This window comes from Crinia signifera, chromosome 3 (genome assembly GCF_055691185.1).
Source record: "Crinia signifera chromosome 3, ASM5569118v1, whole genome shotgun sequence".
Taxonomy (NCBI): domain Eukaryota; kingdom Metazoa; phylum Chordata; class Amphibia; order Anura; family Myobatrachidae; genus Crinia; species Crinia signifera.
In genome coordinates, this window is record NC_139219.1 from 169,019,806 (window position 1) to 169,046,904 (window position 27,099).

The window sequence follows — 27,099 nt, forward strand, 5'->3', positions numbered from 1 at the left end:
TCTCTCCCTTGTGCTCCTCACACTTGCTTGTCTGTGCCGATGCCGGGCGCATGTGGTCTGCTGCGCAGCTCACTCTGGGAGGAATCTGGCGGTGCCATAGCTCTCTGGCTTTCCTCTTGCTGGGATTCAGTGTCTGGGTGCCGCCGGACACCTCTCCCGGCAGCTCCTTCACTGCCGGGGTGGCCACTGCCAGTCAGGCTCCGTCTGTCCTCTGATCGCACCCCCTGCTGCTTGTCCCACAGGTGCTGGAGCGGTCACCTCACCCAGCAGCTGCTATAGGTAGCCTGTGCGGTGACGCAGACTGGGGTAGATTGATGCTGGGCACAGCGGGGAGTGGGCGAGCAGGGCGGGGGAGCCGGTGGCAGAGATCTGGCGCCAGGTGACATGTCAGCGCCCTAGCTACGCCTCTTTATAAAGTTACACACCAATTTCCAGATTCACCTACTAGCAACCGGTCTGATCCATTCCCGAGCCTGAAATTGTGTGACATTCGATTTTCAGTGAGAGGACTGTGTGATGATGTATTGTGGTACAAAATGAAATTAAGGCACTAAATAGTGTGGCACAGTCTTAATTTAAACTGGAGACACTGTATGTCATAAGGTGAATTGGGGATACTGTGCTGCATATTGTGTACTGGCAGCCCTACAATGAATAATTAGTATTGGAAACTAGGGAACTACTACACAGGAGAGAACAGGACTGAGGAATCAGGACACCACAGGCTTCTCCCAGAGAACTTCTCTGAGAGAAGCCTGTGATGTCCTGACTCCTCATTCCTGTTATTGTGCAGGGGTAGCAGCCTGTTGTGTCCAGTTATTGTGCAGGGGGAGCAGCCTGTGGTGTCCAGTTATTGTGCAGGGGGAGCAGCCTGTGGTGTCCAGTTATTGTGCAGGGGGAGCAGCCTGTGGTTTTCTGTTATTGTGCAGGGGAGCAGCCTGTGGTGTCCAGTCCAGTTATTGTGCAAGGGGGCAGCCTGTGGTGTTCTGTTATTGTGCAGGGGGAGGCAGCCTGTGGTGTTCTGTTATTGTGCAGGGGGGGGCAGCCTGTGGTGTTCTGTTAATGTGCAGGGGTGCAGCCAGTGGTTTCCTGTTATTATACAGGTGGAGTAGCCTGTGGTGTTCTGTCATCATACAGGGGGAGCAGCCTGTTGTGTCCTGTTATTATACAAGGGGAGAAGCCTGTGGGGTCCAGATTGTTTTATATTCTGTAATGGGTATTACAATGTGTAATGCCTCCTTTTTCTGATGCCACGTCTCCTTTCCATGAGACCACACCCTTTTTGTTGTCCCGCCTGCTGCAGGTTGTCCTGTGTGCTCAAAATGCCAGGGCTGATTTCTGGTCCCAGTCCGGCCCTGATCACAGGCAATGAACATTACTAAGATGCAGTCCTATATTTTATGCAGCTTTGTTTGCGAAGTGTGTAATAAACATTCCAGATTTCATTCCAGCGGAAATTGCTGTTTAGAGGCAGCTATCATTAGAGGCTAGTTCAGCCATGCTTACCACAAGGTTTTTTATTTATATATACTGTAGTATATGTTTAAAGTAAAACAGTGTATCTTACTTGTTTTTGACATTTGAATTGTGGTACATTATTATTATTTTTTTATTTGTCAACACACACAACACTTGTGACTTCCTAATTTGCATTTAGTACGCACACCTGTCAACCCAGAAAACAAAGTACCTTTTCAGCAGTTCTCAGCCTTCCCCGCAACAGTCCTTCCTTGGCTGTACTTTTCCACTTGTACAAAGCCTTCAGTTTGCAGACTAATGCTTGTAGCTGCCCATTCTCCTCTCGTAGAGACTGCAGTTTGTCTTGCTAATAGGAAAAATAAATATATATGTTTTTTTAAAGCAGTTTTAACTATTTTTTTCAATAAAGCACTAGTGTCTATTTATATTTTTGTATATTTCCTCATACTAGTCAAATGTTGTTCACCAACTCCCCGATTCAAGATTTTTGGGCAGATTTATTAAGCTTGGAGAAGAGATAAACTGGAGATAAAGCGGAGAAAAGGTAAAAGGAGATAAAGCACCAGCCAATCAGCTGTGTTTGAAAAAGACAGTTGGGAGTTGATTGGCTGGTGCTTTATCTTTTTATACCTTTTACCTTTTCTCCGCTTTATCTCCAGTTTATCTCTTCTCCAAGCTTAATAAATCTGCCCCTAAGTGATATTCCTCTAAAAGGACTGTTTGTTTAACTTTAAACCAATAATCTTAGCAGATTTAGGGGGAGATGTGCTTGAGGGAAAATGCAGTAAAAACCCCATTATCTGGGTTTTTACTATAGAAGCCTATGGGCTTCTTTTCGCTGCCCGACGCAACCCCGCTGCCTCGACGACCCCCTCCCTCCTGCTTACCTTCCTGAAAGGTCCTCCTGGACCCCGGCACAGACCACTGCTGAACTATGTCACATAAGACCAGCTGCAGAGCTCAGCCATCAGCTCAGTGGTGGATCTAGGGAGGGAGAATAGAACGCAGCACACAGCCATTGACGTTCTTATCATGGCTGGAACCAGTGGCATTTCTGCCAGTGCAATGAACAGCAGCCTACCATAATGCCGCTCCATCATACTGCTCCATCACACCCCAGGATGTACAATGAAGTGCCAGAAGTCTTGGGATAGCAGTATGTAAAAATAATGGTGCCACCATACTGTGATGTTTTCAAAATAGCAAGAGCTGCATCAGTTGTAATTTGGGCATTACCACCATTTGTGGACAACACAGTGGCCAACAACGGGTGTTCAGAGATCATGACCAGCAGCGTCTGCCCAGAATTGTGCATGGTAACAGACAAATTACACTGGCTCAACTCACTTCAACATTTAATGCATGAGGTATCATACTCATACCACCAGGTCAGTGGAGCATTATTTAGCTTCCATGAAATATGGGAGCAGAAGACATACCACAGTGCATAACCTGGGCTAGCAATGTAACCAATTGGACCATGGAGAACTGGCAACATGTAGCATAGTCCGATAAGTAATCATTCCAGTTGTTCCTGGCTGAATTGTGTGGCATAGAGCCCAAGAGGCCATGGTTCCTTGTTATCAACAAGGACCATGCAGGTGGGGTGTTTTCACATGGCATGAATTGGGTATGCTGGTCCTTCTGAGCAAATCACTGAGTGATAACTGCTATGTTGCAGTGCTTGGTGACCATTTATAGCCCTTAGAAGACTTCATATATCCCCACAATGATGGAATATTTCAACAGGATAATTGACCTTATCCTATGTCTCAAGTTGTCCAAAACTGGCTCGAGGAGCATTCTGGAGAGTTCTGACAATAGGTACGGCCACCTTGTTCACCTGAATTAACGGAATCAAGCATTTATTGGAATCCCTTTTAACCATAATGCTTTTAGCTAGTTCTTGCTATAACAACCTTTAACTTTTAAATATTGTATAAACAACCCGATGCTTCATAATACTCATTGTTTTCAAAATTCTGTGTTACCTGTAACTTACCACAGACACTATGTTTTTCAGAGTACCCTCATTTTTTCGGGTGCCATATTTCTTCTTCAGAAGGTTCATGCCATCCATGCCTTCTTTCCGAACTTCACTGATGAGTTCTGTCACTTGTTTGTTCATACTGAGGCGATGTTCGTCTATCTTACTCTGAAACAACAAGTAGACAAATTGTGGTACGAAAAATGTGCAGTTATGACTAGTAGGCTTAATTACTCATATATGGAACAATATAATTCTAGTTATACTCTGAAAAACAGTACAATGTGTATATACAAGGGAGGGAATACAACAGAAAAATATACAATGCTGTGCTTCCATTCATCCAGTAAAAAGCTAATTTTTATATTAGCAAGCCCTCTAATGGTCAATTCATATCCTTTATAATAGCTTTTATGCAGAATCAGACTGGCCCACATTGGTACAGGTGATACCTCTGGTGGGTCCCAATGCCAAAAAGATCCACCTCTTCCTCTAAGGAACAGGTTCCAGACTGCATTTGATTCATGAATTACACATTTGTTGTCAGGGTTCATAGGGCAGGCAAGCTCCAGGAAGTGTGGAGAGAGACCACCGCCAGGGGGAGGGGGGAGGGAGAGCCAGCCCCACTGCATTGCAAACAAAATCTCTGTCCACATTGAAATGCATCAACTTTGAGAAGACAGATGCTATAGTTCCTACCAGACCTTTAGCGTCTTTCAGGGAAGTGCAGGGTGTGCAGAGCTATCTGGAAATGCGAATTGCAGGAGCACTGGAAAGCTGTGACCTGGCAATGAGTAAGAAGCCTCTGGCAACTAGCATGTAACCCCTGGCAAAAAGTTGTTAGTTAAGTATATATTTGTGCCTTGAATTGTTTATTTAAAAAAAATATATATAATAGAATTAATAAATGGGGGGGGGGTCCAGAAACTCTTTTGTCAGGGGGGCACACAATTTCATGCAGTGTTGGGCCTTGGAGCTACAGTATGAAGATGTAAAAGGATGGACACATTTTGGTTGCAGCATTATCCAACAACCGGCGACTGGTAATCTTACCAGAGGTGTTCTCCATACCACCTTAAGACAACAGCTTGCCATTACTATTTCATCCTCTGGATGAGTCCTGGCAACAAATTGGATTGCGCCAGTGAGATTATTTGCATTGGAAAGGTTGGAAAATCTCATCCTCATACAAGTGGATTGGTAGCTATCACAATTGTGTGAACCTATGCTTTCCAATCAGAAATTATACTCCAATCACCTCAAAATGTTAGGACATTATAGGAACAGACGCTGTCCAATGACATGTTGCTTCTTTAAAGATCAGGAGTCATATTATTCATAGACAATCCATTAATATTTTATATATAATTACAGTGGTTTTAAGCACTGCTTATCCTTTCATCATATGGTATAATATGTAGTGGGCATTATGGTGTGTGTGGTATAATATTTAATAGGCATTACATTGTGTGGCATAAAGTGAAATAAGCGTAAAGTTGTGTGGCATAATGTGGTGTGTTGCATAATGTATAAGGGACATTACTATGAGAAGGAAAAATTAGTAGGGGTGGACGCCAAAACATATCCCTGCTCCAGGCACCATGTTACCTAGCTACACCTCTGTATGTTGGTGAGCCATGCCCCAGGATACTGGCCACATCCCTTATGGAGACTGGCCACACCCATAAGCATTGGCCTTTACCACTGCATTCCCCAGGGGGGCTCTTCTTGCCCTAGTCTGACACTGTCTGTATGTACTTAATGCACAATTGTTCTGACATCACGTACTAGGATAAAAACCTATTGTACAGGCTTTCTGATTTACTAAACTGCATAGTGTGCAAATTTGGCATGTAAAGGGAACATACCGATTACATAAAAAGGATAAACAGATAGATATGTGTTCACCTTTAGAGATATGCATGTAGCAAAGAGAGTCCTCACTAAGGCTTCATATTCATCTTGCACCTGCTTCTTGATTACTTCTGTAGCAGCAATGGTTTCCTCTTCCACATCTTGGAGCTTGGCTCTCAGTGCAGTTATTTCAATAATGAGTTCATGGCTTATGTCTGCAGTCTAAGGGAAATAAAGATATCATTGAAATCAAATGTTGCAGGTGTATAAGATTCATCAGAATCTGCTAAACTTGGAATTATCCACCACATATCCACAGACTACTTTGCAGACATTTAGGGCGGGATGTATTAATATACATCGCCGTCCTTCGCCGGGTGTCCGCCTCGATGCTGCCGCATATGTACTAACATATGCGGCTGGCATCGCGGTGCGGTAACGGAAACCCCCCGCGATACCTGTACTGTGGTCTACGGGGGGGTCTCTGTCTCCTCCCTGCCGGCTCCTGATGCCTACACGCCGGGGACAGCTAAGCAGGCTGTCCCCGGCGCCTCCTCCTCCCCCTGCAGCCGGAAGGACGTCTGGCTGCGTTGATAGGGGGAGGAAGGGCTTACCTTCCGGGGTCCTGGAGGACCTGCAAGAAGGTAAGCCCAAGGGAGGCGGAAAGGGGGGGTCGGTGAGGCAGCGGGGTTGCCGCGACGGGGCGGGCGGCGAAAAGAAGGCCATAGGCTTTTATAGGGTGGCAGAGGGTGGCGATACCCTGCCTGGCGAAAACGGGGCGGACGGGTAATAGTACATAGGAAAATGCGGTAAAACTCCCGTTTTACCACATTTTCCCTTTAGTACATCCCGCCCTAAGGGAGAGACTAAATATACCACCGCCATTCCCAACGGGGGAAATGGCAGAGGGGCCCTATTCAATGCTGTCTTCCTCGACAGCATTGAACAGGTATCTCGGCAGACTGAGCCTGACTTCACAAGCAGTCGGGCACGTTCTGGCAAGAAGGGATGGGAATTGACGAGCTCGCAGCCACGCCCCCTTCTCGGTGCTTGGCAGGCGGGATTCAATGTCCCGGTCGAGCAGACCGAGAACGGGATATGGTCACGGCTGTCGGGCCCGCCCAAAAGTTGTGACCCAACATTGAATACCCCCTTAGTGTTGGCCCTTAACCTTTTGTTAATTTGTCAAAATAGGTGCAAAAATTGCCAAGCAAACTTTTATATTATTTATATAGGATATATAAAGTTTTTTACACAAAATTTCTTATTTGAATTTATAAAACAAATGTGAGCAACGCTGGAAATTTTAGTGGATATTTTGCACATCTCACAGATGTTGACACTCAAAGGGTTAAGTATATACAGTACATTTAAAGCACTCACTACAGTTGGCTATAGCTAACAATTAGAACTGTGATCAATTTTGGAATTTTGTTTTCCCTTTAACTACTTTTGATTCTTTGTTCAAAATGTTTCTGGATCAATAAATGTACAATGTCAAATACAGTAGATAAAAACATAAAGAGACAACATGTGTAAGTATCTTAAGGATATATAATGTAGATAACACATGCCAAGGCAAACAAATGTGTCAAGTACAAAACCAGTCCAGAAATAAAAGGTTAAAAGATCAGAAAACATAATATACATACATATATGGAAGAAAGGAATAGAGGTGTGCATTATGGTACTATTAGGTACTATATGTGGCATTTTTAATAACTCGAAACTGTGGATGAAACCCTATATGCTGGAAAAACTTTCAATAAATGTATACTTGTTTTTATCAAATTATTACTGATTTATTGTATGCACACAGCCACTAAGTGGTGTTTTTAGTGCAGCGCACCTCTATTCCTTTCTTCCATTCTCTTTCCGCCTGTGCCTTTATTAACAGCAAGGTACTATAGGGGTGCTGCTTTCTCAAGTGCATTATTAGGGCCACTACATCCTCTCTCTCTCTCTCTCTCTCTCTATATATATATATATTTTTTTTTTTTGGGGGGGGGGGGGGGGGGGCTGCAGCATAGTTCAAAATTCAAATTAAAAAGAGGGGAGTCACACCAACTGCCAGTGATGTGTGGCGTGGCTCCCCATTTTGAAATTTGGACTGTGCTGCAGACCCCCTCTGGAGACACCACTGGGGCATACCATTGAACCTTGCCTGAAGAGGAAATTAGGAGGCTGTATCAAAGAATAATATGCGACATATCTAATCATCTTGCCTAAGGCAATTTGTTAGGTAATGGCAAAACTGAAGGGTATATAGAAGGTAATTGATTGAAAAATCATTGGCATGCTCACCGGTGGTGATTGAAGCTTAAAGTTTGAAACAGTTTTCCCTATGATTCCTATGTTTCTGTTATTGTTCTTTAGGAGAACATAAAAACATGAAGAGCACCATTGCCCAGGAACTTTCCATTTTAAAGTGTGACACTATAGAGGATGGGGAAATCTATTATCTTTGGGAACTGCAGTATATGTTTGTGAGCGATATTGTTGATCACCTATGGACACCGTCTGAAAGTCCATTGGTACTATCTATCACAGAGGTGGAGCTTAGCAGCAGATCAATAGTGTATTAGCCTCAGGTTTGTGATGCCATGCTGCCTGCTACTAATACAGTCCAGGCAGTTGGGTTGAAGAAGCCCAAAAACGTTATTTCTGAAGTATTACAAGAACAAATGGCAGCCAACATGTATGTACAAGCACATTGTGATTTCAAAAGAGAAAAGGAAAGAAATAACAATTGCCCTATGAGAAAATAGAAATAGGTCAGCAGACTTTATTTCACCTGGGCATCGGTAACTGTATAAATACTAAAAGTGTAAATGATGACACATGCTCTGTGTCACAAACCACCACTAGCAGAGCGGGCTCAAAATACCTGAAAGTCTAAGGGCTCAGACATGGGTTAATACGGCCCTGCCTACAGGGGATTTAAACATATGCATAGCCAGACATTTGGTACTTGTTGGGTCAGTTAGGTAAAGTAAAAAAAAAAGGATGTGAAGAAGTGTGTCCACACAATACTACATTCAATTCAAATCATGCCAGACAGTGGCGCCCTTTATTCATGCTACGCCACACAGTAGAGCCCCTTGACTTTATGTCATACAGTAGTAATGAGGGGATGGCTGGCAACTTCCTTCCCTTCCCACTGTGGTGACTCCCATATGTCACAGAATACTCTGTAAACATAGTTGAAGTACAGGGTGGCCGAATACATTGCAATTATGAACATGCATCCGATGCGATCCGTGGCCCCAATGTAGCGCATGCGGGGCGGCAGGATCGCATGTGATACATCAGGACCGCACATCATGCAATTGGATGCCACTTCTCCCATAGGAGAAGTCGCATAGTGTATGGGGCCCTAAATGTTATGAAAAATAAGTATCTAAAAGAGAATTACCGGTATAACATATTGGGGCAGATGTATGATGCAGCGTTATGGGGGAGAAGGGGTATTATGTGCGCTGTTAAAGCTTTTCTCCCATGTATGAAGGGGCTTGTGAGTGGTAAATGACAGGGCCTTGTCCATATCGGTGCTGCTCTCTAAAAAATAGCAGACCAATATGCAGGGCAAATGTATGAACGATCAGCAGCACTGACCATACCACCTCCTGCAGCTAGTGACTTTGACAGCTGTCGGCTTCGGGCTGCGCTGGAGATCTTGCATTAGTAGATCTCGTGCATTCCCAGTACAGCCAGGGGAAGGACACAGCGCTGTCTGCTCCAGGGGACATCACCAGAGAAGGGAGTTTGTACTTCCTCGCTTCAACGGACAAGAGGCAAAGCAGGAAGTGTTATATCTGCCCCCATTATGTATCTAGACTGAAATCTGGTTCCTTGTTTTCTCCTCACCTATAATAATTAATGGTAGAATTGTTTATAGGTTTTACTAAGCACAAGGTAACAGCTCTGTTTGTACTTGTGGACTTTAGCCTAGTTATGTATTAATTATAGCTCGCTAACAATGTTTCACATACAATATAACAATTTATAGCTGGAGAACTAGTGTTATGGGTCTATAAATGCTGAATAGTTCCGTAATCATTTAGACACACACACACACTTTCTCTTGAGTCTTTTGGGTCTAGATAACAATATAATCCAGGATCTATTGGTGAAACAGTATCTCCTGCATTCAATACAAAACCCCTCACAGCACTGACAGCAGCCATTCCCATAAATCTCTAGGAAGTCAAAATGGAGATAATTAACAAGCTTCAAAAAGCTTAGCACCAGGTCTAACCTCTGTACTAGTTACCCCTCCTTCACTACACCTGCCTTGGCATTTACCATATCATAAACTTTGTAGCATCTTCGTAAATATGAAACAAACATTCAAGAATCATTTTTACTTTATATACAAATCAAATAATTTGAATAGAGCAAAATATATTCTCCAGTTCTATATTTCATAACTTTCTGTATAATGATTTTCACCATAACATCACCTTTTTTTTTTTGTAATATTTTCTTTTAGCATACAATGACATTTACTAAGAAGAAAATTAAGGAAAAGGAATAGAGAGCACCATTTTTTACCATTTGTATTTCTTAGAATGAGTTCCCAGAACTGTGAAATAGCTTCAGAATAAAATAATCATCTAAACACGTACCTGTAAATAAATGCACAACTCTTGCTAATAAGTATTGGAAAGGACATTACTGCACTGGGACACATTTCAAATGTCACAGCTAGATCCTCATTATTTATTTAAGTTGAAGAATTTACCTTGAAGTACATTTGTAGCCTTCAGTTTTATACATTGGGGGTTATTCAGATCTGATCGCTGGGCTGCTAATATGCGGAGCCCTGCAATCAGGTAATCGGCGCCCAGCCAGAGTGAAATCCAGCGCTGTGCAAGCCTGCGAATTGCTGTGCAAGGTTTGTAAATGGCTAATCCATATACAAGCTGCTCACCATCGGATGATTTTTCCAGTGTGTGCAGTTTGTGCATAGCTCAGGTATTACTCCCCAGCTGTGATAGAAACAGGCTGAACGGGGCTGGAGCTGATGACACATCTTCCCCTACAACACCTGGGCACACCTGCGTTTTCTCTGACACTCCCAGAAAATAGCCAGTTACCACCCAACGGCCAGTGCTAAAAAAAATATCAGGATTTTATGGCCTTGCATTCTATGAGTCGTACGCCGATGCAGTCATTCAAGCATCGTCCGGCCTGCAAATTTGCAGCCGTGCGATCAGGTCTGAATAACTCCTATTGTCCTTGTCTATGATGCTATTGGATTTATCCTGAAAAGGACCCCTATGTTTGCCAACATAGTTTTAGCTGTGTAAAGAACATATCCAGCCATTTGTACCACAATTATACACACACACACACACACACACACACACAGTAGATTACATTTATGTCAAAAGAAAATTAACCACGTGTATGTTTTTCATTGTGTGTGTGTGGTTGGGGGGGGGGGGGGGGAATGGAGTAATTTGAGGAAACTCATGTGGGAAGAACATACAAATCCCACACAGATAGGGTCTTGGTATGAATCAAACTCAATCCTTAACGTTGTTAGAAGCAAGTTGTAACCAATGTATCACAGTGCTGCCCCATTCCATTTAGTGGAAAAAGTGTTAATGACACTTAGCTAGCCAAAGCAAAATCATTATGCAGTGCACTACAGTAGTATAGGCGTTTTCAGTGAATTTACCATCATTGCTAGTTCCTTAATGAAGGGGGATGAAATAGAACTGACCCTAAGGGACAGAGCTGGGGGGCGCTCACCTAGAGTGCAATTTCCTGCAGCTGCTTGTAGGTAGGGATAGTTAGTCCCATAAGGAAAAATACAAAGAAAACAAGTGTAGCAGCGCACAGCCTTGAGAATAAATGAAAAATCGTATCAGATTGGATGATCTAATAAGATACATTTATTAACACTTATTGTAGTTTAAAATGCATATATCATAAAAATAATGGTAAAACATTCATGAACACCCCAAAAATGGTATAATAAACACCGGAGAGTCCGTTCCTAGTATACCTCTGCGAAAAGATATTTGGAAAGGATAGTTACCACCCTTTTAGAGGGTATGGAAGTCCTCCAACAGTCCTTACTTGGTCCAAGGTGGCACAAATTACCGATGGCTGTAAGGGGGTAGGTGATGCACAGACTTTTTAGGCAGATAGCAGCTGCAATAGATGTGATGCAGTATAAGAGTTCCTTCAAAGTATTTGGAAGGGTCCCAGAGGTTGGTTCAGACTTCTATCCGGTATGAGTGTGTATGTGGTGTTGTCCAAACAGCTCCATGATGCGTTTCGCCACTCCAGGTGGCTTTATCAAAGGTGGGGTGTTCATGTATGTTTTACCATTATTTTTATGATATATGCATTTTAAATTACAATAAGTGTTAATAAATTTATCTTATTAGATTATCCAATCTGATACGATTTTTCATTTATTCTCAAGGCTGTGCGCTGCTACACTTGTTTTCTTTGCATAGTTCCTTAATAAAACTGGTTTTATGTGAAAATTATTAGTATTCTAATAAGGAAGTTTTACACTTTCTACAGTGCTACATGCAGTGGCGTAACTATAGCGCCGCAACCACCATGACGGCAGAGAGGCGCTGACTAAGTGTGGACGCTGACTAAGTGTGGGCGCTGACTAAGTATGGGTTCCCCAGCTCCCCCCTTGTGGGTGCAGCGTCGCAGAGGAGGTTACAGGCCTGCAGGAGGAGGCGGGCACTGCAAGCTGCGGTCAGAAGGGTCCCTGCGGCCCTCCACCGGGCATCGGCACTGGTAACGCTTCTGATTTTGAAAACACTGGCCGCATGCTGATTGGCTGAATCTCAGCCAATCAGCGTGTGCCCAGTGTTTTCAAACCCAGCAGCACTTCCCCCACCCGGCGGATAGCGCTAGTTATTTCCAAGTCACTGCAGGGACCCTGCCAACTTAATACACAGCGCTGCAGGGACCCCTCTGACCGCAGGTTGCAGACAGCTCCGCAGGTACCCCCGTGCCGCACAGACCCCCCTGCCCGCTCCTGCCAGCTCCCCGGGGTAATGCATGCAATAAATCGCATGCGATTTATTGCATGTATAATTTGGCACATCAAGTGCCAAATCGTAGGCAGCCTCCAGGGGAGCTGCCGGAGGTCTCCACAGGGCAAACTGGTCCAACTTGTTCTTAGGACAAGTTGGACTAGTGTATGGGGACCTTTAACTGGGGTGGGAGGGGGCGCGGAATTTTTCCCGGTGGGCGTGTGTGCAAAATATGTTGTTACGCCACTGGCTACAGGGAAATTCATCCAAAATGTGTTACTGTATAATCAGTCATAGACAGTCCAAGAACAACAACAACGCATGGTACAGTATATATAATATTAAAGTTCAAGGTTCTGTAGAAAGCTAAATCATATACAGTTTTGATTTGTTGGACAGAAACAGAAAACTGTTTACTATAGCTGAAATGTAGTTCAGTATTTGCTAGAGAATGTGATCTTTAAATACATGAAAAGCCGGTTTAAAATAGTTTTGTCAGGTGATGCTACCACAGCAAAAGAACAAGAGATAGTACATATCTCTAGAACATGTATTTATTTTAAAGGTGGCAAAATACACAAAGAAAAACAAGTACTAAAAATAAACTTACTGTCTCAATCAGTTGATAACTTGTCGGAAATGGCCCCGCCTCTGGTAGTAAGAGTTGTTTTTGGGTAATAAATGCAGGTATTCAAGTGGATCGCCCATACAATTGGTCACCTGGATACGTGTTCACTTGTCTGGCTCAGCCAGACAAGTGAACACGTATCCAGGTGACCAATTTTGCATACCACTTCCAGCTACTCTGGTGCCTGTTGCTGTGGACAGAAAGTCTTCATCTTTCAACCACTTTTTTCAGCTTGCTAGATAAACATATCTTTATGGCATATCTATGAATTCACCCAACTTATTTACAGGTTGACTATAGTAGCAGTGATGATGATGATGAGATGTGTACAGTAGAGATGATGATGATGAAATGTCTTCTACAGTAGTGATGACTATATGTCTACAGTAGCAGTGATTATGATGAGATGTGTACAGTAAAGATGATGATGAAATGTCTTCTACAGTACTGATGAAATGTCTACAGTAGTGTTGATGATCAAATGTGTACAGTAGATAGTGGTGATGATGAAATGTCTCCTACAATAGTGATAATGATTGTCTACAGTAGTGATGATGATGAGATGTGTACACTAGTGATGATGATGATGATGAGATGTATATAGTAGTGATGATGATGATGATAATAATGATGAGATGGGTACAGTAGTGATGGTGATGATAGTGAAATGTATCCTACAGTAGTGATAATGAATGTCTACAGTAGTGATGATGAGATGTGTACAGTAGTGATAATAATTATGATGATGATGAAATGTCTCCTACAGTAGTGATAATGAATGTCTACAGTAGTGCTATGTCTACAGTAGTGAATGATGAATGTCTACAGTAGTGCTATGTCTACAGTAGTGATGATGATGATATGTGTACAGTAGTTATGATGATGATGAAATGACTCCTACAGTAGTGATAATGAATGTCTACAGTAGTAATGATGGTGAAATGATGTTCGCATATATGATGTATTTCTAGCGTACACAAGTTCATGATGCACCTATGGAAAATCCTCTATATGCCACCAGTGTATCCAAGTGATGCATTTATTTTTAGCAATTTTTTATACTAATGAAATTAATAGATAAATATGGATTTAGGCACTAATTCAATATAAATACAAAAATGACTGTATACTGTAGTTCAATGATGAGATGAGCAGCAAACTCTCTATATATGCTTGTGTACATATATAAGTGACAACAGCCAAACGGACTGAAGTAAACCTAAAGAAGAACATTTGTTTGAGAGGCTGCGCTGATTATTCTCACCACGAAGTCTGATAGGAGGAAAAAATACCACACAACTATTTGCCACATCCCTGGTGGGAAATCCACCACTGGAAATTTTTGTATTTACAATAATTAATAATAATAATTTGCAGATAATAACATCTGAACCAAAGTATGCACATACCTGTTTGATGCCATTTTCAGTTTTCCTCTGCTCTCCTATTACAGCAAGCAATTCCTGAAACACAAGGCACAGCAATGTCACAAGGCTGCCTGCCTCTTTGTTAGTTAGCTGCCTATGGTTTGAGATCTCCAGCAGTATTGGCAATATGGATTTCTGTAGAACTTGGAAGACAGCTATGGTACTTTCCCAGAACCTTCAGTTGTAGGATGATCGCTGCTGTGTATACGCGAGTGAATACGCGGTGGATTGCAATTCTAGATATTTTGATAATTAATCTAGGAGGAAAGGCTATGGGCCAAATAATGGTGTGGACATATTTATTCAATATTTGTGATATTGTGATACCGGTTAGCAATGTTCCAAATCGCTGCATGGTGATTGGATCAGAAGGGTACATCCCATACTTGGAGTAGTAAGACATTGATAGACGCCTAAAAAAGTAAGTGTCTGGTTACATTGGAGCAATGGGGTCATGTACATTGGGAATAATGGGCTGCTTTGTTAGACATCAATATGACATTGTTAATGTGCACATACAGATGTGTCCTCATGCATCTTGCCTTAATATGCCACACAGCAGGAGATGCTTTGTATGAGTGAGATGAAAAATACTGACATACAGATGGAGCCGTCGTCATTCAGCGGGGGTCTGGCGGTCGGATCGCTAACCACCGCAAGGGGACGTGCACGCTCAAGACACTCGCGTGTCCCCTTCTGACGTTGGTTCCCGCCGCCTTCCCGTTGCTGTCCGCCGGTCCCCGCCACCTCCCCACACCCCTAACCCTGCCCGTCTCCCTGAAGCGGAGATGGTTCACATCCCCCGCTGCCTGAAAACTGGGACGTGTGTGCGTGTGAGACGCTCGCGCATCCCAGTCAGATGGAGTGCCTCTCCACCAAGCACTGGCGCTGGCTGAGAGATGCTCCATGCTTAGAATCAGGCATCATTTTGGGTCTCATACACATCATTATGTAGACACACAAGCAGATTAAATTATATTATACTATATTCTGAGTTTGACCACTCCTGTGTTGGTATTCGGTCGATAGTCAATAGGTTGACAGGAGCTTTTTCTAATCTTTTCTTTTTACTTTTTCAGGCCATCCATGTGATGGGTCCATTTTGCTGAAACCTTCAAATTGACACCGGAAATGTTTTTAATGGCAAACTTTTGCTTGTCAACCTGTCATACTAGAACCACCTGTATCTACGTATGAAATGGAAAGTAACAGTTTGTACATGCCACAATACAGCATGGCCCAGTCTCACCTCCCTGCATTGCTCCCCTGATATTGGCGTCAGTGGTGATCGCATAGTGTGTAAGGGGCTTTAGTGTCTGCAAGAAAGACTTGTATGAGCTACAGATAAGCTTTCATGCTCATATCTAGAACATAAATAATCACTGAAAGCACTTCATCTTATGAATGCTTTCCTTTTTCTTTCCTATACTGAAAATCTGAGAAACTGGAAGCTTTAGATGGCTACTAGACTAATGGTGTGCGTGGCATTCTACAGTGAGTTAAAAGAGTCCGTCCACAATGGGCAGTATTCAATGCCGATTTTGGCATGTGCAGCGAATTCTGTTTTGCATTCGCTGCACATTAGCCGTGTTCCGGAGGGCTGGAGCCCTCCCTGTCACCCTATTCAACGCCACAGGGGCTCACTGCCCCTGATGGCGAATTTTAACTTCACCGCAGGGAGCCGGGGGATGGCGGCAGACAGGGAGATGGAAGTCTTCCTGCCTCTGCCGGAATGTGCGGGGGGAAGGAGGGATCCCGGGGACACGGGCAGCGGCAGCTGCCCCTCCGGAGAGCTGGCAGGGGACGCGGGTAGAGAGCCTCTGCATTGGTTCCGCTCGTGCATATGTAATGAGCGGGAGCAGTGTGAAGTGAATATATGAATATGTAATGAGTGGCTCCAGGCCCCCTGCTGGCATATGTGTAAAAAAATATATATTTAAAATATATATTCATGTGCAGCACGCACGTGAATAAAAATAACATGCCCCTTTACAGGAAAAAATTACTGATTATTTGACACCAAAACCTATATTTTAAAAGATAACATTCCAGTTCACCTTAAAAAGATGGCGATTGCTACACGGTGAAGCACAGCGAAAATCAAGCTGAAAGCAATTCACCATCCTAGCATTTAATACACTCACAGCGAAACACAGTGAAAAGCCCATTGGAAAACAGCAGCGAATTGCGGCGAACTGGCCGTCATTCACTGTTCGCCGTCGTGGAATTTTGAGCATTGAATAGGGCGAATCACTTTTTCAGTCAAAAGATACGCCGTGGAGCATGAAAATAGCACACATTCGCCGTAAAAAGCGGCGAATCAGCGGCATTGAATACTGCCCAATGACTGCGTGACAAGCAAGTCTCCCTGCACAGACTGTTTATCAAGTTATATGTAACATTATTGATTCTAAACACTTTCTTTACATGATATAAGATGTGTGCTGCAGGGTCTCTGACAGCGCTTTGATTCCACATTGGCCTTGTCCATCTCTGACCTGCAGCCAGAGACAGTACTCACTGTAGAGGGTCTTTTTGAGATCCTTGAACCTCCTTTGAATATGAAGTTCATATTACTGTTAAGCTATTATCAGGAGAACAGCAATCATTTAGTTGTGTATGTATATTAATGAACTGAGAAAAGTATAAATTCTTATCACCGGTACTTGTGGCAATGAGAAATGACTAGAGATGAGCGGGTCCGGATCCCCGAGATCCGACAGATCCGAATATCGGGGATCCGGGCCAGATCCGAGCCGGCTTGGGTGTTCCCGCCTGAATTCCGGACCAATAACGAGGCCGAACGTCATCATCGCGCTGTCGGATTCTCGCGGGAGCGGGATCTTATAAAAGACGCACGCGCGCCCGCCATCTTCACTCCAATCTTGGAGAGGGAAGAGGGTGGTTGGGAAGCTCCGTGTGCTCCGTGCTGTGCTCTGTGCCATGTGCTCCGTGACCTGACCTGTGCCCTCACTGCCCTGTGCTGTGCTCCGTGCCATGTGCTCCGTGCTGTGCTCCGTGACCTGCCCTCACTGCCCTGTGCTGTGCTCCGTGCCATGTGCTCCGTGCTGTGCTCCGTGACCTGCCCTCACTGCCCTGTGTTGTAGACTTGTGGCCTGAGCCCTGTAGTGTGATTTAACTAACTAGGTGCTGCAGTGCTCACACGCAGGGGCTGCAGTGTCCACTGTCCAGGGGCTGTCCTGTGGCCCGTGCCCTGATGTGATTTATTTAGCCCTAAGCCCTGTGTTGTGATTTATTTTATTTAGCCCTGAACCCTGTGTTTTTTTTTGTGATTTAACTAACTCAGTGCTGCAGTGCTCACACACAGGGGCTGCAGTGCTGCTGAGTAGTACACTGTGTACAGGGGCAGCATTAATACAAGGGGCTGTGTCCAGTGTGACGGCCTATATCTTATCCAGTGTCACAAGTCACTCACGACATATATCCTGTGTCCTGTCCTGTGTGACGACTGACGACATATCCTGTGTCCAGTGTGATGACATATATCCTGTGTCCAGTGTGAAGACATATATCCTGTGTCGTGCTGCAGTGCTCACACTCAGGGGCTGCAGTGTCCACTGTCCAGGGGCTGTCCTGTGGCCCGTGCCCTGATGTGATTTATTTAGCCCTAAGCCCTGTGTTTAGCCCTGAACCCTTTGTTTTTTTTTGTGATTTAACTAACTAACTCAGTGCTGCAGTGCTCACACACAGGGGCTGCAGTGCTGCTGAGTAGTACACTGTGTACAGGGGCAGCATTAATACAAGGGGCTGTGTCCAGTGTGACGGCCTATATCTTATCCATTGTCCAGTGTCACAAGTCACTCACGACATATATCCTGTGTCCTGTCCTGTGTGACGACTGACGACATATCCTGTGTCCAGTGTGACGACATATATCCTGTGTCCACTGTGACGACATATATCCATTGTCCAGTGTGACGACATATATCCTGTGTCCAGTGTGACGACATATATCCTGTGTCCAGTGTGACGACATATATCCTGTGTCCAGCGTGACATATATCCATTGTCCAGTGTGACGACATATATCCAGTGTCCAGTGTGACGACATATATCCAGTGTCCAGTGTGACGACATATATCCTGTGTCCAGTGTGACGACATATATCCTGTGTCCAGTGTGACGACATATATCCTGTGTCCAGTGTGACGACATATATCCTGTGTCCAGTGTGACGACATATATCCTGTGTCCAGTGTGACGACATATATCCTGTGTCCAGCGTGACATATATCCAGTGTCCAGTGTGACGACATATATCCAGTGTCCAGTGTGACGACATATATCCAGTGTCCAGTGTGACGACATATATCCTGTGTCCAGTGTGACGACATATATCCTGTGTCCAGTGTGACGACATATATCCTGTGTCCAGTGTGACGACATATATCCTGTGTCCAGTGTGACGACATATATCCTGTGTCCAGCGTGACATATATCCTGTGTCCAGTGTGACGACATATATCCTGTGTCCAGTGTGACGACATATATCCTGTGTCCAGTGTGACGACATATATCCTGTGTCCAGTGTGACGACATATATCCTGTGTCCAGCGTGACATATATCCATTGTCCAGTGTGATGACATATATCCTGTATCCAGTGTGACGACATATATCCAGTGTCCAGTGTGACGACATATATCCTGTGTCCAGTGTGACGACATATATCCTGTGTCGTGCTGCAGTGCTCACACGCAGGGGCTGCAGTGCTGCTGAGTAGTACACTGTGTACAGGGGCAGCATTAATACAAGGGGCTGTGTCCAGTGTGACGGCCTATATCTTATCCAGTGTCACAAGTCACTCACGACATATATCCTGTGTCCTGTCCTGTGTGACAACTGACGACATATCCTGTGTCCAGTGTGACGACATATCCTGTGTCCAGTGTGACGACATATATCCTGTGTCCACTGTGACGACATATATCCTGTGTCCAGTGTGACGACATATATCCTGTGTCCAGCGTGACATATATCCATTGTCCAGTGTGACGACATATATCCTGTGTCCAGTGTGACGACATATATCCTGTGTCCAGTGTGACGACATATATCCTGTGTCCAGTGTGACGACATATATCCTGTGTCCAGTGTGACGACATATATCCTGTGTCCAGCGTGACATATATCCATTGTCCAGTGTGACGACATATATCCTGTGTCCAGTGTGACGACATATATCCAGTGTCCAGTGTGACGACATATATCCTGTGTCCAGTGTGACGACATATATCCTGTGTCCAGTGTGACGACATATATCCTGTGTCCAGTGTGACGACATATATCCTGTGTCCAGTGTGACGACATATATCCTGTGTCCAGCGTGACATATATCCTGTGTCCAGTGTGACGACATATATCCTGTGTCCAGTGTGACGACATATATCCTGTGTCCAGTGTGACGACATATATCCTGTGTCCAGTGTGACGACATATATCCTGTGTCCAGCGTGACATATATCCATTGTCCAGTGTGATGACATATATCCTGTATCCAGTGTGACGACATATATCCAGTGTCCAGTGTGACGACATATATCCTGTGTCCAGTGTGACGACATATATCCTGTGTCGTGCTGCAGTGCTCACACGCAGGGGCTGCAGTGCTGCTGAGTAGTACACTGTGTACAGGGGCAGCATTAATACAAGGGGCTGTGTCCAGTGTGACGGCCTATATCTTATCCAGTGTCACAAGTCACTCACGACATATATCCTGTGTCCTGTCCTGTGTGACGACTGACGACATATCCTGTGTCCAGTGTGACGACATATCCTGTGTCCAGTGTGACGACATATATCCTGTGTCCACTGTGACGACATATATCCTGTGTCCAGTGTGACGACATATATCCTGTGTCCAGCGTGACATATATCCATTGTCCAGTGTGACGACATATATCCTGTGTCCAGTGTGACGACATATATCCTGTGTCCAGTGTGACGACATATATCCTGTGTCCAGTGTGACGACATATATCCTGTGTCCAGTGTGACGACATATATCCTGTGTCCAGCGTGACATATATCCATTGTCCAGTGTGACGACATATATCCTGTGTCCAGTGTGACGACATATATCCAGTGTCCAGTGTGACGACATATATCCTGTGTCCAGTGTGACGACATATATCCTGTGTCCAGTGTGACGACATATATCCTGTGTCCAGTGTGACGACATATATCCTGTGTCCAGTGTGACGACATATATCCTGTGTCCAGCGTGACATATATCCATTGTCCAGTGTGACGACATATATCCTGTGTACAGTGTGACGACATATATTCTGTGTCCAGCGTGACATATATCCATTGTCCAGTGTGACGACATATATCCTGTATCCAGTGTGACGACATATATCCAGTGTCCAGTGTGACGACATATATCCTGTGTCCAGTGTGACGACATATATCCTGTGTAGTGCTGCAGTGCTCACACGCAGGGGCTGCAGTGCTGCTGAGTAGTACACTGTGTACAGGGGCAGCATTAATACAAGGGGCTGTGTCCAGTGTGACGGCCTATATCTTATCCAGTGTCACAAGTCACTCACGACATATATCCTGTGTCCTGTCCTGTGTGACGACTGACGACATATCCTGTGTCCAGTGTGACGACATATCCTGTGTCCAGTGTGACGACATATATCCTGTGTCCAGTGTGACGACATATATCCTGTGTCCAGTGTGACGACATATATCCTGTGTAACGGGCTGTGTCGTGCTGCAGTGTCCAGTGACCAGGGGCAGTGTCCAGTGTCACAGGCTGTGTCCAGTGTAAAAAATCAGAAAAATAAAAAAAAGTATTAAAATTTTTTTTTGGGGGGAGGATGATGGAGGAGGAAATAGTGGGAGATCAGCAACCTGATAGAACTTCTGAAGCTGCTACCACCAGTCAGATTCATGATGGCAAGGCCGATGGTCAAAGGCCTAGAGGCCATGTAAAAGCAAAGCAGAAATCAAATTTTACAATGGTCCATAAAAAAAAAATTAAGTCACGTGCGGAGAAAAATAAAATTGGCAATATGCCGTTCACCACACGCAGTGGGAAGGAAAGGCTACGGCCTTGGCCTTTGTTTCTGACTGATGGTACAGCGTCTCAGAAGAATGATGGTAGCCCTTCTGCTACTACAAAAAAAAGAATGAAAGTTTTTAAGACAAAGGCGAGTTCACAAATGTCACAAATCCCAGAGGAGAGTCTAAGTGTGTCCGTGGATGCCATATGTGAGCCGGACCTTTCAAATACTGTTTGTGAAGAGGAGGTTCATTCCACCATTTGCATGCCCTCTGCAAGTGTGTGCAAGAGCATCCCCAGTCAAGATTTTGACCTGGTTATTGAGGATGCTTCTGAGGAATTGGATGTGGATTCTGTTGGTGAAGCTGGCACACAGAGGGATGCGGATGATGACGATGTTGGGGATGATGTTGTTTGTTTTAAGGCACCGACGGAGACAGTTGTTGTCCGGGGTGTGGAAAAGCCCATTGTCATGCCAGGGCAAAAGACCAAAAAATCCACCTCGTATGTATGGAATTATTTCTACCCAAATCCGGACAACAACTGTCAAGCCGTGTGTAGCGTTTGCAAACCTATTGTAAGTAGAGGTAAGGACGTGCAGCACCTTGGGACTTCCTCACTGTTACGGCATTTGCAGCGCATCCATCAGAAGTTTTTGTCAAAAGAAACTGTGAACAAACATGTAGCAGCCCGCCCAGCGTCACCGTCCTGCTCCCCTTTCTCTGTTAAATCCAAGGTCCTGCAATCTCCTCAAACAACTGCATCATCCCCATCCTCAGAGATTATGGGATTGGGAAGTAGTCCTGCACCCAATGTCATGATCCTGACTGAATCCTCTCCTATCCTGGATTCCTCAGAAGCATCCTTATCAGGTACACCTGTTGCTTCTGCTGCTGCTGCTGGTGCTGCTGCTGCTGCTTCAAGGAAAGGGATCAGGAATGCTAGTCCTGAGCACTTAGCCAAGCAACTGACTGTAAATCAATCCTTTGAAAGGGGGATGAAGTATGCCAGCAGTCACCCCGTTGCACAGCGTATTACTGACGCCATAACAACTATGTTGGTAATAGACGTGCGTCCAGTATCCGCAATTAATTCTGTGGGTTTTACCCAGTTGCTAGAGATCCTGTGTCCCCGTTACCAAATTCCATCTAGGTTCCACTTCTCCAGGAAGGCAATACCCAGGCTGTACACGGACATTAAAAAAAGCGTTGTTACTGTCCTTAAAAATGCCTCTGTACCCACTGTCTACTTAACCACGGATATGTGGACAAGCGGAACAGGGCAAACAAAAGACTACATGTCTGTGACTGCTCACTGGGTGGATGTATTGCCTTCAGCAGCAGCACCAACAGCAGCAGCAGCAACATCATCTCCCATTGCTATTCAGAGGCAGGCTACACTGTGTATCACCGGTTTCAGTAAAAGGCACACAGCGGAAAACCTCCTAGAAAAACTACGGGAAGTCATTGCGCAATGGCTTACCCCACTTGGACTCTCCTCGGGATTTGTGGTATCCGACAATGCCACCAATATTGTGAGTGCATTACATGTGGGCGAATTCCAACATGTCCCATGTTTTGCTCACACAGTAAATTTGGTGGTGCACCATTTCTTGAAAAAGGACAGGGGTGTTCAAGAGATGTTGTCCGTTGTTCGGAAAATTTGTGGACATTTTCGCCATTCTGCAAGTGCGTGCAGGAGATTGCAAGAAAAGCTAAATTTGCCCTGCCATCAGCTGAAACAAGAGGTGGTCACGAGGTGGAATTCCACCCTCTACTCTATATGCTTCAGCGGATGGAGGAGCAGCAAAAGGCCATCCAAAGCTACACCTCGACCTATGACATAGGGAGAGGAACGGGAATGCACCTGAGCCAAGCTCAGTGGAGAATAATTTCCGTGGTGTGCAAGATCCTGCAGCCCTTTGAGGCTGCTACACGCGAAGTTAGTTCTGACACTGCCAGCTTGAGCCAGGTCATTCCCTTGATAGGTCTTTTGCAGAAGCAGTTGGAGAAATTGAAGGAGGAGTTGAAGTACACTGATTCTGCTAGATATGTTGGGCTAGTGGATCACGCCATTAGTTCCCTTTGCAACGATCCAAGGGTCGCGGATGTCTTACAATCAGATCTTTACATTTTGGGGACAATGCTGGATCCTAGGTTTAAGTCTTACATCGTGTCTTTGTTACCAATGGGAACAAATCTGCAGAGGTGCAAAGACCTCTTGGTCCAAAAATTGTCAGCTGAAGCGGAATGTGGCAGGCGCACAACTTCTCCTTCAATTTCTACCACAGGGGTTGCGAGGAAAAAGCTCAATTTTCCTAAAAGACCGACTGCTATTCAGTCCGGAAATCTATTTGACATCTGGTCCGGACTGAAGGAGCTTCCTAGCATCATGGACACGTCGACTGCCACAGACTATGATGCTATTACCATTGAAAGAATGGTGGATGACTACTTTGCTGATAGCATCAATATAGGTATGTCAGACTGTCCATTCCATTACTGGCAGGAAAAAAAGGCAATGTGGCATCCTTTGCACAAACTGGCTTTGCTTTATTTAAGTTGTCCACCCTCCAGTGTCTATTCTGAGAGAGTCTTCAGCGCAGCTGGGAACCTTGTTAGCGATCGGCGTAGGAGGTTACTTCCACAAAACGTGGAGAAGATGCTCTTCATAAAAATGAATTTCAAATTCCACGAACTGGACCTCCTTCGCCAACACTTACGTCCTCCTACTGCACACAGTCCTCCTGTATTGGTTGATTCCAGCGACGACGAATTAATTGTGTGTCAAGAAGAGGATGAGGCTGAGGAATCTGACGCTGAGGATGACCTCTTGTAAAGCCAGTTTGTGCAATGCCCATTGCCTTTTATTTTTCGTGGGGGCCCAAACAAACCAATCATTTCAGCCACAGTTGACAGTCCCTCCCGCTGCAGTCCCTGTCGCTGAAATGATTGGTTTGTTAAACTGTGCATGTCCTGTATTCAACATAAGGGTGGGTGGGAGGGCCCAAGGACAATGTCATCTTGCACCTCTTTCTGCGTCGTTTTGTGGGCTCTTTGGAGCGTCATTAATTTTAAAATCTTTGATGGATGAATGGTGGGGAGATGGGCGATTTATCTCGCCACCTCATCTATTATAGATTCAATGATGTCATCGGGGACATCCATGAACTCACCCTAACTATTATTATCGTACTTCTTTTTGGATGGGATGTCCCGGATGGATGGCTGGGTCGGAGGGCCCCAGCAAATGTTTTTCTTCTTCTTTTTTCATCTTTTTTTGGCTCTAGCCAGCCATACCATACAAATTAACAAATTAACCTTAGCGGTAAATTGGGTGACAGATGTCGCAGACTCATTGACTCACAAACACCACAGTCTAGGGTGGACTAGATCTCCAAACCTGGGGTCCTAGAGAGGTGGAGGAATTTGTTCATCTGCCACCAACTACCCCCCTCCCCTCCACCAATTAGGTGATAAATGAAGAGGCGACTGGAAATGTTCCCAGAGTTCACCGATCAGTTTATTATAGCAAATGATAGTTAATTAATCACTAATCAGAAAATCAGGCCAGATAGGGGTCTTATTAGATTTTAAAGTGATACAAACAGATACTAAATATATCTTTTACATATTCTCGCCTTTTATTTTTTTGACTTGAATTGACAAGCGCTTTGCTTTCCTTTTGTGGTGAGTCTTTCGTAGGACTCTTGTACAGAATTTTTTGCAGGACTCTTTTTTACAGGACTTTGGTCGATACGTTGGAAAGCAGTTGGTGATTTTGCACTTAATCGACGTTTCACCCTGGTTTCCTCACTTTTCTTTTCGGAAGACTTTTCTGAAGACTTCATCACCTTTTGCTTTTTGGGCGTGGAGTAAGTTGTACTCTCTGCAGAGGTTCCATTGCAGATCCTTTTCCTGGGAGACTGATCATTTGGTAGATTTTTCTGTTGCATTTCTGTACTATGGCTTGGTCATTTTTCTTTCTGTTTTGTACAATCGGACATGTAAATGTCAGGCTGGGTGGTAGGGCCCTACCTCGTCTTTTGGTGCCTTTTGGCTCTTTGGAGCAGAGACATCCATGGTCTTCGCCATTCCTCTAATTATCATATATATTTATTGGATGGGATGTCCCGGATGTCGGGCTGGGTGGGAGGGCCCCAGCCAATCTTTTTCTACCTCGTCTTTTGGTGTCTTTTGGCTCTTCGGAGCAAGAGTAAATATTTGGCCATCTGATGGATGAATGGTGGGGAGATGGGTGATTCACTCTCCATCATCATCCATTATGGATGACAATATGTCCTCAGAGACATCTGTGGTCTTCGCCATTCCTCTAATTATTATATATATATTTATTGGGTGGGGGGGCCACAGCCAATCATTTCCTTCCTCGTCTTTTTGCGTCTTTTTTGGCTCTTCGGAGCAAGAAAGACTTTTTGGGCATCTGATGGATGAATGGTGGGGAGATGGGTGATTCGCTCTCCATCATCATCCATTATGAATGACAATATGTCCTCAGAGACATCTGTGGTCTTCGCCATTCCTCTAATTATTATATATATATTTATTGGGTGGGGGGGCCACAGCCAATCATTTCCTTCCTCGTCTTTTTGCGTCTTTTTTGGCTCTTCGGAGCAAGAAAGACTTTTTGGGCATCTGATGGATGAATGGTGGGGAGATGGGTGATTCGCTCTCCATCATCATCCATTATGAATGACAATATGTCCTCAGAGACATCCGTGGTCTTCGCCATTCCTCTAATTATTTATTATATATATATTTATTGGGTGGGGGGGCCACCGCCAATCATTTCCTTCCTCGTCTTTTTGCGTCTTTTTTGGCTCTTCGGAGCAAGAAAGACTTTTTGGGCATCTGATGGATGAATGGTGGGGAGATGGGTGATTCGCTCTCCATCATCATCCATTATGAATGATAATATGTCCTCAGAGACATCCGTGGTCTTCGCCATTCCTCTAATTATTATATATATATTTATTGGGTGGGGGGGCCACCGCCAATCATTTCCTTCCTCGTCTTTTTGCGTCTTTTTTGGCTCTTCGGAGCAAGAAAGACTTTTTGGGCATCTGATGGATGAATGGTGGGGAGATGGGTGATTCGCTCTCCACCTCATCCATAATGGATGAAAAAATGTCCTCAGGCACATCCATGGTCTTATCCATTCCTAGACCGAGTGCCTGGCTTTGGGAGGAACACACATGAATTGGTCATATCATTGGGATATGATGGATGGATTGATGGATGGTTGGTTGGGAAGAAGAAGGCCCAACAGCTGCTGATGGTCAGCATACTAGACCAAGCGCGTGGCTTCGGGAGGAACACACGTCAAGTGGTGAAGTGGTGGAATGCACGCCTATCCAGTCTGTTCAAGCTTGATAAGCAGGCAACTGTTCCCAGCATCCAGAAACCACTTGACCTCACGCCAGATAGTGGTCTTATTAGATATTAAACTGATACAAACAGATACTAACTTGCAGACACAGTCAATGCTGCACCAAACGCCCACTGTTCCTTGGCTGCACATGCCAAACTGCAAAATCAATCCACATTGGGCTCTTGGTACTTGTGTGGAGGTTCTTCTAACAGAGGAGCGCAGCTACAAGGACAATTTCAACTGCCACCCTATCTGCCCCTGCAGTGCTGCTCTGCTTCTAACATG

At 44.6% G+C, this 27,099-nt stretch overlaps 1 protein-coding gene across 1 annotated transcript in view; it reads right to left on the minus strand.

The window, feature by feature from the left end:
• LOC146062941 (uncharacterized) overlaps nt 1-27,099 on the minus strand; it is a 178,428-nt gene that overhangs the window by 18,523 nt on the left and 132,806 nt on the right. The window contains exons 39-42 of the mRNA XM_083174951.1: nt 14,374-14,427; nt 5,375-5,542; nt 3,482-3,634; nt 1,691-1,825 (exon numbers count right to left, since the gene is read on the minus strand). Of these exons, the coding sequence (XP_083031077.1) occupies nt 1,691-1,825; nt 3,482-3,634; nt 5,375-5,542; nt 14,374-14,427 (510 nt within the window). The remainder of the gene's footprint in view (nt 1-1,690; nt 1,826-3,481; nt 3,635-5,374; nt 5,543-14,373; nt 14,428-27,099) is intronic.